At 47.7% G+C, this 15,434-nt stretch overlaps 1 protein-coding gene across 6 annotated transcripts in view; it reads left to right on the top strand.

Moving 5' to 3' along the window:
• Positions 1-15,434, top strand: part of TSPOAP1 (TSPO associated protein 1) — a 68,155-nt gene that overhangs the window by 34,757 nt on the left and 17,964 nt on the right. For 4 of the 6 annotated variants that reach the window (XM_054287327.1, XM_054287326.1, XM_054287325.1 and 1 more), the window contains exons 13-20: positions 18-238; positions 2,765-2,874; positions 4,664-4,773; positions 6,181-6,996; positions 7,485-7,636; positions 9,100-9,660; positions 11,748-12,035; positions 12,306-12,485. In XM_054287327.1, coding sequence (XP_054143302.1) covers positions 18-238; positions 2,765-2,874; positions 4,664-4,773; positions 6,181-6,996; positions 7,485-7,636; positions 9,100-9,660; positions 11,748-12,035; positions 12,306-12,485 — 2,438 coding nt within the window. The remainder of the gene's footprint in view (positions 1-17; positions 239-2,764; positions 2,875-4,663; positions 4,774-6,180; positions 6,997-7,484; positions 7,637-9,099; positions 9,661-11,747; positions 12,036-12,305; positions 12,486-15,434) is intronic. The other 2 variants (XM_054287329.1, XM_054287331.1) reach the window with 2 other exon arrangements.

Below are 15,434 nucleotides of genomic sequence, written 5' to 3'. Positions count from 1 at the left end.
AGCTGATTTTGTTGCAGAGTCAGCTGTTCCTGGGTTGCTCCCCCATCAGAGCACAAAGAAGGTTCACAATGAAGGGAGTGAGGAGCTGGAGCTGTCGCAGCGAGGGCCAAGCACCACCATGGGCTCCCCAGCTGCTCCCAGCAGTGCTCAGAAACAATCCAAGAAAGGGGAGTCTCAGTCCAGCTCTTCAAAATCTGAATCCATGCAGAACAGCCCAAAATCCTGCCCAACTCCAGAGGTCAGTATGGGAGTCCCCTCTGCTGCCTGTGCTTTCCAGCCAGAAGGGAATACATGCATTGCTGAGAGCACCAGTAAAGTTGCATTTATTCCCTTCTGGCTGCCTGAAGAAAATAGAATAAACAGGAGGAAAACGATAGGAAAATACTGAAATTAGTTCAGATGTCATATCTTTAATGCTTATTTGAATGTATTGCTGTGTTCCATGAAGGAAACAGCTGGATAGACAGTGCCTGGGAGCTTGGAGGAATGGGATGGGATATGTGAAGTAGCTCTTGCTAAGCTTCCTTGTGGCATCTCAGCTGCCACTAAGACATACAAAGGCTACAAACTAGAATTTTTAGCATGAGGAGAAACTGTGTCCAGACTATTTTTCGCCTTGAGCTGTGAATGAGGAACTCAAACTTCTTGTGTGGTGTTTTTAGTTACAAAGATATTGGTGAAAGAAACCATGAGAGTGTGCTAAGAGGGATGGAGCTAACAGGCTTTTCATGTTTGTGTCACCAACATCTCCTTGATGGTTGTTGCTTCTTCTCCCCAGGAGCCCTTTTGTGGTGGTGTGGGGTTCCCTTGAGCAGGGGTTGATGCTCTCTCCTGTGCATCACTGGAGGGGGCAGACTTTAGGGCAGAGAAGTGCTGTGAGCAGGGCTGGGTGTGATGGCCTGAGAGGCACCTTTTGCTCTTTTTTTCCTGAGTACTAAAGCTACTGAAGTGCTGAGGTGCTCAGCTCAGGACAGCCACAACAAAGGGCTGCTTCAGTGCCAGGCAGAGCCTCCCAGTGTGTAAGAGGTCAAGGAAGTGCCACGTTCAGAGACAAAGTGAAGGTCACACCTGGGGAGGAACAGGTATGGGACTGTTAGCAATTCTATAGCAGGAAAAAAGCCTACTTTTTAATTCAAGAAAAAGCTTGGAAGCCAGCCTGCCTCCCTGGAGAGATAGATGGCTGCAGAGGTCAGTGTGGGACCCTTGGAAAAGAGCCAGTGCCTGAAGTGTTTGCCTTCCACAGCACATAACTGTGGGAACATTCCAGGCTAAGCCCCTTCATTTGGGTGTTACAGATTTTTGTTCTCCAAGGACATGGGGTAGGATTGCATTACAAGGAGTACAGTACCTTGAAAAGATGCTCTGAACTCCTCCTGAGATTGGCTCTTCATGTGTTAAAAAAAAATACTTTGTGTTCTGTGACTGTGTTCACAGGGGTTTTTGGATGAGAGGAGAGACGAGAATGTTGACTTCATGTTCAGAAGGCTTGATTTATTATTTTATGATACATATATATTACATTATAACTATACTAAAAAGAAAAGGAAAGGAAAAGGTTTCCTCAGAACTTAGCTAAGCTAAGAATAGAAAAGAAAGAATGACAACAAAGGCAGCTGGCTCAGACAGAGAGTGAGAGCCAGCTCTGCCGTGACTGGTCAGTAAATCTAAACATCTACAGGAGACCCATCATGGATTTACCTGATACATTCTACAGCATTGTTTACATTTGTCTCCGAGGCCACAGCTTCTCAGAAGTGAGAAAAATCCTAAGAAAAGATTTTTCACAAAAGATGTCCGCGACAGTGTTCTGGTGCCTGCAATGGGTCTTCATCAAAAATACGTTTGCCTTGAGGTCTGTTTTAAAAAGGCAGCTTGAATTGGTTCATTGGCACAAGTTCACACAAACCCCTGGGAGTGCACTGCCTCAAGAAGGGTTGCATTACATAACCCCTTGCCACTGGATGTAAAATCCCAACATTTCACCGGGATCAAAACAACTGAGGGAAATTTCCCAAAGGTACTTTGCCAGTATGCACCAAAAGCCCTGAAGGTGCAGCCTTCAGCTTAGGAAGTGCAGAAGGAGCTGCTGGCTAGAAAGGGAGAGGTTGTAACAGGAATGGGGGCTTCCTGCCCTGACTTTCATTCAGCATGTGCTGTTAGCAGAGTCAGCTAAAACCAAAAGTTTCAATCAAAGCTCTGTCTAAAGTACATAGACATCCTACAGAAAATTTACAGGTATTGGAGAGGACAGAAGCAGTTAAAGACCCCAACATCCAACAGAGCTCCTTTGTTCAGGTTGACATTTCTGTTGCATACAGGCACAGCTACCATTTAGAGGTAGCAAGAAACCAATATACTGAATTATGGATGTGTGGGGTGGAAGAGGTTTCCAGAGCCTCTAGTCAAATCTCCTGCTCCGGTGGGATTGTCACCAGCTTTAGATCAGTGTGACCATGGCTCTGCTGAGCTCAGGCTACGGGTTCTTCAAGAATAGAGATCCTCCCAGTCTTTGGAACTGTTCCCAAGGCTGTATCACCCACCTGGGCAAGGAGTTTTTGTTGATGTCTGACTGGAAGCTCTGAAGCTCCAACTTGGGGCTGTTGCCTCTTATTACTACTTCCTCACCTAAAAAGTCAAAAAGTCATTCTTAGAGATGGTCCTTAGCCCAGGAGCCAGACTGACACCAGCCATGAGATTAGAGGATGTGTTCACTATGTACAAACACTCTGAGTATTCTTTTACTCCTCATCTTTAACATTTTTAGGTGGACACTGCGAGTGAAATGGAAGAACTGGATGTTGACAGCATCTCCCTCATGCCAGAGCCAAGCAGCCAAGGCCCTGCAAAGCTCCAGGTGTTCTTAGCTCGATACAGGTACTGAGTGCTCATTGCCTGTGCTCTGTGAAGTTACACAGTTATCCACAGTTCCCTACTTCACAATCTTCTCTAGGATTCACACTGTTAGGAGTGGATAATCATAGGTTAGACCTTTTATCTTATTTCTCCATGGGATTTTCACACTGGAAGAGCTGAGAGTGTCTAGCCTGAGGAAGAGAAGGCTCTGGGGAGACCTTAGAGCTCTTTCCAGGGCCTAAAGGGGCTCCAGGGGAGCTGGAGAGGGACAGGGGACAAATACCTGGAGTGACAGGACAAGGGAATGGCTCCCACTGCCAGAGGGCAGGGATGGTTGGGATATTGGAATGGAATTGTTCCCTGTGAGGGTGGGCAGGCCCTGGGTGCCCAGAGCAGCTGTGGCTGCCCCTGGATCCCTGGCAGTGCCCAAGGCCAGGCTGGACAGGGCTTGGAGCAGCCTGGGACAGTGGGAGGTGTCCCTGCCCATGGCAGGGAGTGGAATGAGATGAGATTTTGGGTGCCTTCCAACTCAAACCATTCCATGATTGAATGATTTGAGACCTGTAACTTCCTGCACAATCCAGGCTTAGCTCAACAAAAGCACATTAAGCTCAGTAGCTGTTCAGTGAACAGCACTGTGTGAAACTTTAAATATTGGTCTCTGTTGAAAATTAGTTCAACTGACATATTCATTGAATTGTCTGGTTTTTTCAGAATAGTGTAAGAATTCTTCTCCAAGAAATCTTGTTTCAACAATTAAGAAAATTTCAACTTAGAATTTATGAAATTTTTGGCCAAAATGCTTCTGGCTGTAATTTTTAAAGAGAAAAAAAAAAGGCAGATGTTTTGTTTGTTGCCATTCACTGAGCCATCATGGTCAAGCCCACCTTGCTGCAGTTCAGTGTATTACCTGTCCTTCAGCTTTTCCATTGGGAGGAAGAGAACAGGGATGGTTCTGTGCTTGTGAGGAGCACATCAGATGTGGTCTGTGTCTTCATGCAAGTCTTGGGCCCATAAGGTCTCAGTCAGATCACAGAGAGATAAACATTGCTTTGGCATGATGAAAACCCTTTTAAGGGGTAAAGAACAGGAATTGGCAGTAGGTGTTTGTAAAGATAAAGATTTTTCATGAGGCATTTTCCTGTGAAATGAGACTCTCTGATTAGTCTGAGGATCCCTGGGTAGGCAGGTTAGAACTGCCTAGAGTCCAAGCCATATCACCAATTTATGTCTAATTTTCTTGCTGGTGAAGTTTTTGGAGTGCTGTTTAAAATGTGAGGTTAGAGCAGGAGGAGACACCACAGCCTCTTTGTGCAGCCTTTTTCAGTGTTTGCTCAACCTCAAAAAAGTTTTTCCTCAGGTTCTGGTGAAATTTCCTCTTTGTTTGTGCCCACTACCCCTTGTCCTGTTGCTGGGCACCAGTGGAAAGCATCTGGCCCCCTCCTCTTGACACCCACCCCAAATATACCTGTGCATTGATAAAATCCCCTTTCTGTTGACTTTTCTCCAGGCTGAATAGGCCCAGCTCCCTCAGCCTGTCCTCAGAGAGATGCTCCAGTCCCTTCAGCATCCTTATATCCCTGTTTCTTTGGATGTAACAAGTCATCTCTTCTGCTCCTCAGAAATTACCTGTTATTAAATATTTTCATATGTAAACTACAGTTTACATGTAAACCTGTGTCTGTGGGTTTTGCTGCTTGCCAAAGTGGAGACATTCCCAATGAATTGAAAGCTTATCAGCATCACAGCTGTAAGGTGTTGCTGGGAAGGTTCCTATGCAAATTAAGTCTTCCAATTGTAAATATTTCAGCTACAATCCTTTTGATGGACCTAATGAAAATCCAGAGGCAGAACTTCCACTGACTGCTGGAGAATATATTTACATCTATGGAGACATGGATGAAGATGGCTTCTTTGAAGGTGTGTTTTAGTAAAATGAAATGTGACCGAACTGCTATGGAGCATTGGTTTCTCTCCAGAAAATGAGAGAGAAATTTAGCAAATCTTGAGACCTCAAGGTAAAGGGTTTCTACCCAAAGTTAGTTTGTTGGGTGAGCAGATCTTGTTGGAAACTGCTTTATTTATGATATGAATAAATTAAGTCTAAGCCATGAAATCTTTGTCTATTGATTTCAGTGGAAATTTTGCCACTACTTTCAGCAAGTTCCAGGTTTCATCCCCAATGGTTTCAGCTCCCATATGGTTCCTCCCTCACCATGGAGAGGAACATGTTCAGCCTCTTTTGCAGATGGGCTGTTTCCCTCTTTCCAGTGCCTGTAGTGAGCCAGGGACTGCAGCAGGTAATGGGCTCCATTGCCTCGTGCTCTTTTGGCAAAGAGGGGATACATTAATCAACCCAGACTACAATTGTGACCTTTGCTGGTGTTACACAGTGTTGCTGTTCTGGTCCCTTTGCAAACATGATCCTGGTTGACTAAAAGGTGGATGGAATTGAAACCAAGATTTGTGGGCTGTAAATTTGTGTTGAGGTTTTTTTGTGGAGGCACTTGCTTGAGGAGTGATAAATTACTGATTTCCTGAGGTGCTTTGCAAGAGCTGAGACAAATGCATGTGTGTTGCACTGCTTCCTCTGTGACTGCTCTGCCTCATTTTTCTTTCTTTCTATTCCCAAGCTTATCATTTATTTGTTTGTTTATTGTTTAAAAAGATTATTCTTTACTAACCTTTTCTGCTTTCCCTGCTTTCACTTGATTTGCTGTAGGTAGAGTTTGGAAGGGAGAAGGCAGTGCAGTCCCTGTGTGCTGCTCATCTGTGGTTTGATGGGTTTGCACAGACCAAGTGCTGTTTATGTTGTCCCCACAAGTCTTTTTGGGACATCTTTAGTGGAGGAGTTAATTAAGAAAGAAGGGAGCTAAAAGGAAGGCCAGAGCTGAATACAGAGCTGGGAAGATGGACTTTCTGGAGGAAATACTGCAAACACCAAATCTGTATGGCTGGGAGAAGACGTAAAATCATCCAGCTGGGTAGTTTGGGAAGGCTAAAAAAGTTAGTGAAAGAGCTGTGATGAGGAGGAATGGGATAATGAAGAAGGAGAAAGCCTTTAGCTAGTTACACAACCCAACTTTTTACTTAGTTGGTTTTGAGATGTGTGAAGCAGTGAATTTCCTCACTGTGTCCTGTGGGACCTAACAAGGGAAGCCCTAGGAAATCAGGAAGCATTGCCAGGAATAACCTCCCCGAGATCTTTTCCACTCTTGACTGCTGAGCTGTTGTACCCTGGCAAAGATGTTGTCCCATAGTTCTGGCAGCTGAGTTGGAAGGTCAATGGCAGGAGCAGTGGTAACAGGTGTCCTGTTTTTTGTTTAGGGGAGCTGATGGATGGCCGGCGAGGGCTGGTCCCCTCCAATTTTGTTGAGCGAGTTTCAGATGATGACCTCATGATGTTTCTGCCTCCGGAGCTGAATGATCTCACCCATAGCTCATACCAGGAGAAAAGTTTGGTCAGTACAAGCACCAGCAGTGGAGATAAGAGTGAGTTTTCCATTGAAGAGAGTAGCGCCAGTCCGTTGGCCAGCAGAGCAGAAGGAGACCAGGAGGAGCCCGTTAGTCACACAGCAGTGCCTTACCCAAGAAAACTGACTCTTATCAAGCAGCTTGCCAGAAGCATAGTTGTAGGCTGGGAACCACCTCTTTTGCCAGCTGGCTGCCCAGACATACAAAGCTACAACATCTATGTGGATGAAGAGCTACGTCAGAACGTGAAGAGTGGCCTTCAGACCAAAGCAGTGATAGAGAAGCTGGATTTACACAGCAGGGCTTACCGCGTGTCCGTGCAGACGGTGACGGAGCACGGCAGCTCGGATAAACTGCGCTGCACTTTCTTTGTGGGGCAGGATTTTGGCATGGCACCGACGATGCTGAAAGTCAGAAGCGTCACAGCCACGTCAGCAGAGGTCACGTGGCTTCCCTGCAACAGCAACTACAGCCACGGGGTGTATCTCAATGGGCAGGAGTGCGATGTCACCAAGCCGGGCGTGTACTGGTACACCTTCCGCAACCTGCAGCCCAGCACCCAGTACGTGGCCATGCTGGAGGCCCGGCCCATGAAAAGTCCTTGGGAAGAGGTGCCCAAGGGGCAGGAGCAGGACTCAGCCGTGATACACTTCACTACCCCTCTAGCAGGTACTGAGGCCTCTGCACATGGAGAGACTGTGCTTAGCTGGCCCTTTGCTGGGAAGCCATAGGACAGAGGGAAGCAAGGTTGATTAGGTCCCCAAAGCCTGAGGTGCTGCACTGTTTTGTCTTAATGTTTTTCTTACTTTATTTTAAAATTTGATTAGCCCTTTTGTTTTCATTTGCTCTGGGAAGACATCCTCTGTGCTGGTTGGGCAGGGAAGAGATGGTTTACCATGACTTTGATCCTAGGATTGCTGCATCTTGGCCTCAGCTACTTTTGCAAAGTTCTGTTTTCTGTGCATTAAAGCTTTCACGGAACAAGAGCACCTTATTTTCTCTGGTTCTGTCTGACATTTCCCAATACTGGCCTGGCTGTTGTAGTTCAGTTCTGCAGGGGCAAGTCTGGTTGGGAGTTTGCTCTTTGCTTCTAACCAGGATTGAGATTTATGCTGTAGCCAGATAAGCAAGAGGAAATTGTGTTTGGTCTCTCACAGGCACACCTGATGCTCCTTTGGATGTCCAGGTGGAAGCTGGTCCCTCTCCAGGTATCCTGGTTATCAGCTGGTTACCTGTCACCATTGATGCTGAAGGATCTTCCAATGGGGTGCGGGTCACTGGCTATGCCGTGTACGCAGATGGGCAGAAGGTACTGGCTGTGCAGGGGGCTGGGGCTGTTGCAGGGGGAGCATGAGGTATCAGACCTTAAGACATGGAAAGCTTGATCCAAGAAGGGTCTTGAAAAGGCAGTGGCAGTCCTTGGCCCAGAAAGGAGTGACATCAGAGAAGGGACGCTGCTTGGGCTGTGTGATGCACACTGCAAAAGACATCTGTCTGGGTTTTGGAGGTGCTCCTGGAGCAGGACCCTCCAGCAGCAAAACAGCCTCCTCTGCTCAGCCCAGGCACTGGCCTGATCCTTTGGCAAACAGTCCCCAGGGTGTGGACAGAGCACAAGGACAAGTACACAGCCACCACTGGGGCTTTCTTGCAAATGTGAGGACTGAGGTGTAGTGCTCCAGCATAAAGTTGGCATCCTCACAGCATGGGCAGAAGAGTGTGGGGGGGGGGGAATCTGCCCCTCTGCCATGCTTAGGTGAGACCCCACCTGCAGAGCTGCCTCCAGCTCTGGGGCCCCCAACATCAGAGGGATGTGGAGCTGCTGGAGCGAGTCAGACGAGGCCATGGAGATGCTTCAAGGGTTGGAGCCCCTCTGCTCTGGAGCCAGGCTGGGAGAGCTGAGGGTGTTCACCTGGAGAAGAGAAGGCTCCAGGGGGATCTCAGAGCTTGTTCCAGGGCCTAAAGGGGCTTCAGGAGAGCTGGAGAAGGACTGAGGGCAAGGGATGGAGGGACAGGACACAGGGAATGGCTTCCCACAGCCAGAAGTCAGGGTTAGCTGGGATACTGGGAAGAAACTGTTCCCTGTGAGGGTAAAGACGCCCAGGCACAAATTGTCCAGAGAAGCTTTGACTGCCCCAGCCCTGGTGGTGTCCAAGGCCAGGTTGGACGGGGCTTGGAGCATCCTGGGTGCTCCAAGTGGAAGGTGTCCCTGCCCGTGGCGGGGGCTGGAATGAGATGGTTTTTAAAGTTCCTTCCAAACCAAACCATTCTGTCATTTTAACATACAAACACCCCAGGGTTCTGTTTGTTCAGTACTGTTACTGATACAGTACATCCAAGGACATTCTGTATTGAAAATGTCCTGTGGTCTTATGCACACATGATGTTGTTTGAGGAGCACAGTGCAAAACAGAATGATGCTGTGTTGGATAATTGCTCTTTTGTTGTGGAAATGCTTTTTCCTCTTCACAGGTGAACAAAAGGAAGAGTCTGGGAAGGTGGTTGAAAGAGCAGCCTAAAAAAGGGAAAAGCTCCTTAAAGCTTAGGAAACAAGGAGGGTTAAAATCTGGAGTAGGAGAGGATATATTCATATTTTGTAGACTGTTCAGTTTCTCAAATTTCTCTTTAACATTCATTCTTCCCAGATAGTGTGCAGAAGGGTGGGAATTGTGCACAGCTGCTCTCCAGAACTGTGGGTTCTATCAACTTTGGGTTGGGAATTGAAGGGCTGAGCTGTGCACAATAAATAATTCCTTCCTCTTCTTTTGCTTACAGGTGATAGAAGTTACTTCTCCGACTGCTGGGAGTGTCCTGGTGGACTTGTCCCAGCTTCAGATGTTCCAGGTGTGCCGTGAGGTTTCTGTGAGGACGATGTCTCAGTACGGGGAGTCCGTGGATTCAGTTCCAGCCCAGATTTCTTCGGTCCTGCTGCAATCCTCCCACTGCCCTTCCTCTGTGTGCACCACTGTCCCCCCCAGACTGCCCCGCTGGGCCCCCAGGGCCTTGCTGCCTCCCCGCAGCCCACAGCACACGCTCCAACAGAAAATGCCTGCTGAGAGCTCAGATGCCAAATTGACTGATCCCTCCTCCAGCCCTGCTGGCTCAGCACAGCCTCTGACAGAAGAAGCCTCTTCCCCAGCACACCTCCCCTCCTGTGGTGCTTCCTCGGTGCAGGCTCCAGGCACTTCCCCGCAGGGCTTGGACATTGAAGGAGACAAGACATGCCTGAGTGTGCCTCCCCAACAGGCTGGCACAGTGCTCCCAGGGCCTGGCACGGAGCCTGGGCCTTCCCAGAAACAGGGAGTGCAACAGCTGGGTGGAGGGATGGAGGTGCAGGTAAGTGCTTACATCTCCTGCCCAGTGCCAGGTGTGCAGGGAAGGGCAGTGGATCCTTTTTGGGGAGTGGGACAAAATGCCACTGAGCACCTTTCTGTGACACAGCGTCACCTCTGCGCCATCATCCAGCAGTGGCAAACTGTCAGAGTTTTGGCTGCTGTTGTGTACCTGGAAGATGCAGCTCACCTCTTGATTCTGTTTGCTAGCATATGAGGAACAGAGTGAGAAAAGGAAATTTTGCAGAGTTAAAAGGTTAAAAGGATGTTCCCATGTTAGTCTGGCATTGCTGTGCTCCCTGACTTGAAGGGACCTTCTCCAGTCTGGTGGGTTTGTACGAGACAGTGGTAGAGCAAGGCAGCCATGGCTGCAGAACTGGCAAACTGTTCTGACACTGGCTATTTAGGGTTCCCAGTGGGTGAGTGAAATTCCCAGTGGGGTGAGTGTGTGCTTTCAGAGTTCTTTTAGGACAGTGGTGAGGATGTCTGAGAGCTGTATAATGATGGTGAATGATTGTTCTGTGACGATGGGGAAGTGGGCCCTCCTGTTGTGGGATGTATTACATCAGGGAAAAGGATCTATTTCCCATTCTGACTTTTAACATCAGAACTCATAGGAGTGCTTCAAACTGTTAAATTTAGCACAACTTTATTAATCATGGCAGTGTGACCTTGTGAAGGGTCAGAGTTGGGCTGAGACTTCTGCAAATTGCTGAAGCAAGAGCAGCATGATGGGCCCAAGCCCAAAGGCCAGCTCAGTACCCAGAAGAACTGAGATGTTGAGTCCAAAATTTCAGAGGTCAGTGCCTGATCATTTGCAGCTCACAGTACCTTGGGTCAACTGCTGGATTCATTTACCCACATTTCATGGAATCATGGGGTTTCAAGGCACATTATAGATCATCTGGTGCCTGACAGGGACACCTTCCACTAGGCCAGGCTGCTCCTAGCCTCATCCAGCCTGGTCTTGAACACTTCCAGGGATGAGGAGTGTCATGGTGGATTTGTCCCAGATTCAGATGTTTGTGGTGTGCCAGGAGATTTCTGTGAGAGTGATATCTCAGCCAGTGGATTCAGTACCAGCCCAGATTTCCTTGTTTTTTTGTGAGACTCTTACTGCACTTCACGTGTTCCCAGCAATGTTGCCTCTGGACATTCAGGTGTCTGGTGTAGATGGCTGCACTTGTGGTGGTTGCTTTGCCTCCTTTGTGGAGAGGAGTGAAATGAGTGCTCCCAGGATGCAAATCATCTTTCTCACTTGAGGTGTGTCTCTTCACTTGGCTGTCAGTAAAGGGAATCAGGGCAGGAAATCTGAGCTGTGAGATTAGACATGAGATCAGGACCTGCCTGGCTTTTGTCCAGGGGACATTGAGAAGCTTGACACTGCAATGTCTCAATGTCCCTGGGGTCTGATCCTTCAGTGTTTTCATAGTGCCTGGTACATAAGGACAAGGTTTTGCTCCACTGCAAAATGCAGGGAGGTTCCCTTGGTCAGAGTAAGAAAAAGAGGTGATTGATAAGGCCCACCTGCCTTAATCTTTCTTGTTTCTGGAGTTCCATTCCTCCATCTCCCAGAGGTTTTCTTGGACTGGTTGGAATACAGATAAAGATTTTCTTTAATTCTCATTAGGTGATCTAATCAGAAACTTGTTGCACTCTCTGTGTTTATTGTTCTTCATTAATTCTCCTTTTCTTCACGCCCCAGGAAATCCTGGAGTAGTGTTCTCATCTCCAGTTCAACCCAATGTGCTGATGTCTAGGCCATTCCTCTGGCAGATGACTGTGGGAAATAGCCTTGTTGTATAGCTTGGGCTCTTCTTGCAGCCCTGAAACTTGTTACTCTCCATGCCCTTGTGGGCCTTGCTGAGCTGCAGCACTGGGGGCACCATGTGTCACCTGGCACCTGAGGACAGGGCGGGCTTTGTTCCAGGCCTGGCCAAGATTCCCAAGCTGCAAGTTGCCTGCCAAAATACTCATATGCCTAGAGCAAAGAACATGTCAAAGGGTCAAAGAGTTTGGGGTGATAAGACTCCATTTTGGTGCATAAGTAGTCTGAGACACCTCCCCTTTCACTGTTGGTTTGTTTCCCAGATGGAGCAACCAAGAACGAAAGCAGCGGAGCAGGGAAGCCCGACGGACAGTGGGGTGAAGCTCCAAACAGAAACCTGCCACGTGTGCTCTGTGCAGGAGGCACCCAAAGGTCCCAGTGCTGACATGGAGAGAGAGGCAGAGAAGCATCTGAGCCCAGAGCCTCCGTCCTCCCCCAGCCAGGCTGGGGAAATGCAGGGCACCTTCCAAGATGGGAGCAGCTGCCAGGACTTTCTGAGGTTGTCTCCTGGCAAGGAGGTGAAGAAAGAAATGTCCAGAGTGAATAGAGAGGTTTGTTTAACCTTGGCTTGTGTCCATGGAGGGATGTGAACTGTACTTGGCCTTCTGAGTTTTCCAGCCTTAGACAGTGCTGTTCTGCAGGCTTTGAAGTGAGGCTGATGGTTGTGTGTGTCCAAATGTGCCAGTCACTCCCTTGGGTGCTGCCTCCTTTCTTTCCTACCACACCTGAGCTGTGTGTGTGCTCAGAGAAAGGAAAAATGCTCCTTTGTTGCTGAAATAGAGTCTGGGGGAACTGAGAAAATGTGTTTTGCTTTTCAACAGCAAGAAGAAAAACTGTCAGAAATGGGCCGCCGACAGTTGACCCTTTTCAGTGAGCACAACCGGAGTTCTGACCTTTCAGATATTTTGGAAGAGGAGGAGGAAGATGAGCTGTCTTCTGAAGCTCTGGAAGAGAAGAAATGGGACCAGAGAGAGCCATGTTCCCAGGAGAATGGGGAAAAGGTAACCTGTTCTGAGTGCTGCTTGCGGGGAGCGCCGGTACAGCCATCCCATGCCATCAGCTCACAGGAGGAGGGGCTGGGCTGAGCCTTTCCCAAGGTCCTGCTGCTCTGCTTTTACTCCCAGTGTTGGCTCAAGGTAGTAAAAACACAGGTTCTTTGGGAGAGGGAAGGGTGTTTGTTTGTAATAAATGGAGCCAGGGTTTAATTAGTTGGAAAAACACACAGTGTGATGTGGTGTTTAAAATCAATGGGGGGTGATTTGAGTTCTTAACACAGACAGTAAACAAGGAGCAGGCAACGCTCTCAGGCACAGGGTGTGGTTTTTGGGGTGTCATATGCAGGGCCAGGAGCTGGCCTCAATCCTTGTGCATCCCTTCCAGCTCAGGATGGTCCTTGATTCTGTGATTATTTGGCTTAGGTCTTGATGCTTTCTGTTGCCAGGGATGGCATGTAGGAGGAGAGTTGTGGCTTTGTAGTTCAAATGCTGCAAGGGATGAAATCCTACCTGAGCTGAGCTGTAAGTGTCCAGCTTAATTCATGCTCAAAGAATTAAATCTGGTCTGAATGCACCTGTGGGAATGTGATTCCAACTGCATGGCCTGGAACTGGTATGTAACCATACAGATTACAGCAGTTGGCATGAATATCCACGAGGAAAAACACTGAGGGTGAGAGACTGGAAAATTAAAAAGCTTTGCAGGAAATGTGATATGCCTGGATGGCATGAAAGCACCTTCTCTTTGGTTTTTCACATGACCAGAGAACATCTGTAGTTGATGGTGCCCTGTGTGGCTGCTGGTCTGTAGGGATGGGGCTGGTGAGCACTGAATGGTAGCAGACAATGTAGTGACTCTGAATTAAATTTCCTTTTCTCCTTCTGAAGGGTCTTCTGCTTCCCAGGTGAGGGATTGAACCTGCAGTGAAGCACATCAGGAGCCCCAGGAGAGCCTGGTGGCTGGAAGGGCTGGGGCTGCCTCTCAAGGTTTTGGAAGGGCTTCCAGTTGTTGGGATTGGACTGGGAAAAAATGGAAGAAAAACAAGTTTCCTGGAAAGAGAAAGAAGGAAATAAGAGCAATCAAGAATGCTCTATTCTTTGTCTATTTTTTTTTTCCCCTGGGTGTTTTATTGACTGGATAAAGTGATTATTTTCTGTGCTGGCAGTAACAGAGTGAGGGTGACAAGATGCTGAATTGGGAGAGGATGTGAGGGGCAGGAAGTTTTGGGGCACAGACCTCCCATTACTGCCTTATGGATTGAAGGGGATTGGACTGGAATAGGGCTGTTTTCTAGGATTCTGCATTTTAACTACATTTTCTGTTACCTTAAGACTGCTCAGCCAACTCTTCCAGGATCCAGAGGATGAAAACACAGAGGGGTGGTGCTTTAAAAATGTTTATCCTCAAACAAGTTGTTTAATCACTGAAACCATTTATTATATTAAAACTCAAAAGCAGAAGCCACAACTTTGCAAACAGCTAAAAGAAGTCTTACTGAACTTTTTTTTTTGGTGTATTTATGAATTCTCCATATTCCTAATTGGTGCTAACAAGGCAAGAGCCTTGAGCAATGTTCTGTAAGGAGAGTTTGAGAAAATTTGAGGGGTTTTTGATCTAGAGGAGTTGAGTGGGAGATTTTGTACCCACCTATTTGCATAATGGTTAAAAGGATGAGAGCCAAAGTAGTCTTGTTTCTGGGAGATGATGCATTAAAGGAGGCAGAAATCATGAGCTGCTGTTTGGGATGTTCATGTTGGAGATGTGTTCAAGCCTCTTACCGTAGAGGACAGCGCAGCCTTGGGATCAGTCCCCAGAAGGTTCAGGATCTCCATTCTTTGGTGTTTTCAAACCTCATCTAAGCAAAGACATGAATTTATTATTGGCAACAGTCCTGCTGTAATTAGGAGACTAAACTGGAGACCTCAAGGCCCCTTCAACCAATTCTAAATATAATTCAAGACCAAGTTTTGCTTGGAAAAAGCTATAGAGATTGGAACTATCAGTAGACAGCTTGCAACTGCCTTTGTTTTTTGCTCACTCTGGTTCAGTTTTTAATTATCTCTGAACAGACCTGCATATGGCTGTAGTTTAAAGTAGCTGCACATGCTTTGTGTAATCTATTTGTAAATGCCTTCGGAACACATTAATAATATAACTTGTCAGGGAAGGTGAACAAGAGACCTCCAGAGGTATCTCTTCATACCAAAATGGCATAATGCACCTGGGGATTTTACCTTTTATGTTACTGTTAATGTGATAAGAAATAAACCTGTAAATTCTACAGTTGGTCCACAACAAATTTTAAAATTCAGCAGTGTTTTCCCCAAAATTTTCTGTAACCTGGTAGGCTCTCACTCATCTGCAGGTGAAACTCACATCTGTGTGGCCCTCTGAGGTAAAGGGTTTTCCTTTGTTCTTGTGGGAACTCTGCTCCTGGATTTGCAGACAGGAACCTGCAGTAGGGCTGCACTTTGCTAGGAGATGAGAAGGGCCCAGGCAGCAACATCTCCAAGGGGTGTCCTACAGGGCCATTCCCTGTGCTCCAGGGAGAGGACAGCTAAGGGGGACCCATGGCTCTGTGGGCGAGCCCTGTGGACAGAAGAGCCCACTCAGCTTTGCTGTGGAGGGATGGTGCCTCTCCTGCCCCCATCCCTGCCAAAGGTGCCAAGCTGAGAGGAATCGTTGCTGTGGTGGGATGAGAGGTGCTGCAGGTAGAGCTGTGTGTGTACAGGAGAGGCTGGGAGGGAGCTCTTCCATGCATTTGCCTTCCTCGCTTCCTGCCGCATTGCTGGTTCATCTGATTGCTTTTGCCAGAAGATCCATCACTCCCTCTGCCCCCTGCCCTTGCTTTGCTGCAGCCACAGCTCCATCCTGCTCTGCTGGGAGGGTATCAGGGTCACTTTGCCTCTTGTTTTAATGTTTATTTCCTCTCTTTTTTCCTTTGCTTGTCCTGG

Source organism: Melozone crissalis, unplaced genomic scaffold (genome assembly GCF_028551555.1).
Source record: "Melozone crissalis strain CALT ecotype California unplaced genomic scaffold, PUWL_Pcris_2 ptg000057l_1, whole genome shotgun sequence".
NCBI lineage: Eukaryota > Metazoa > Chordata > Aves > Passeriformes > Passerellidae > Melozone > Melozone crissalis.
Note: the sequence above shows the minus strand (reverse complement) of the source record. Positions and strands in the feature narration are given on the sequence as shown.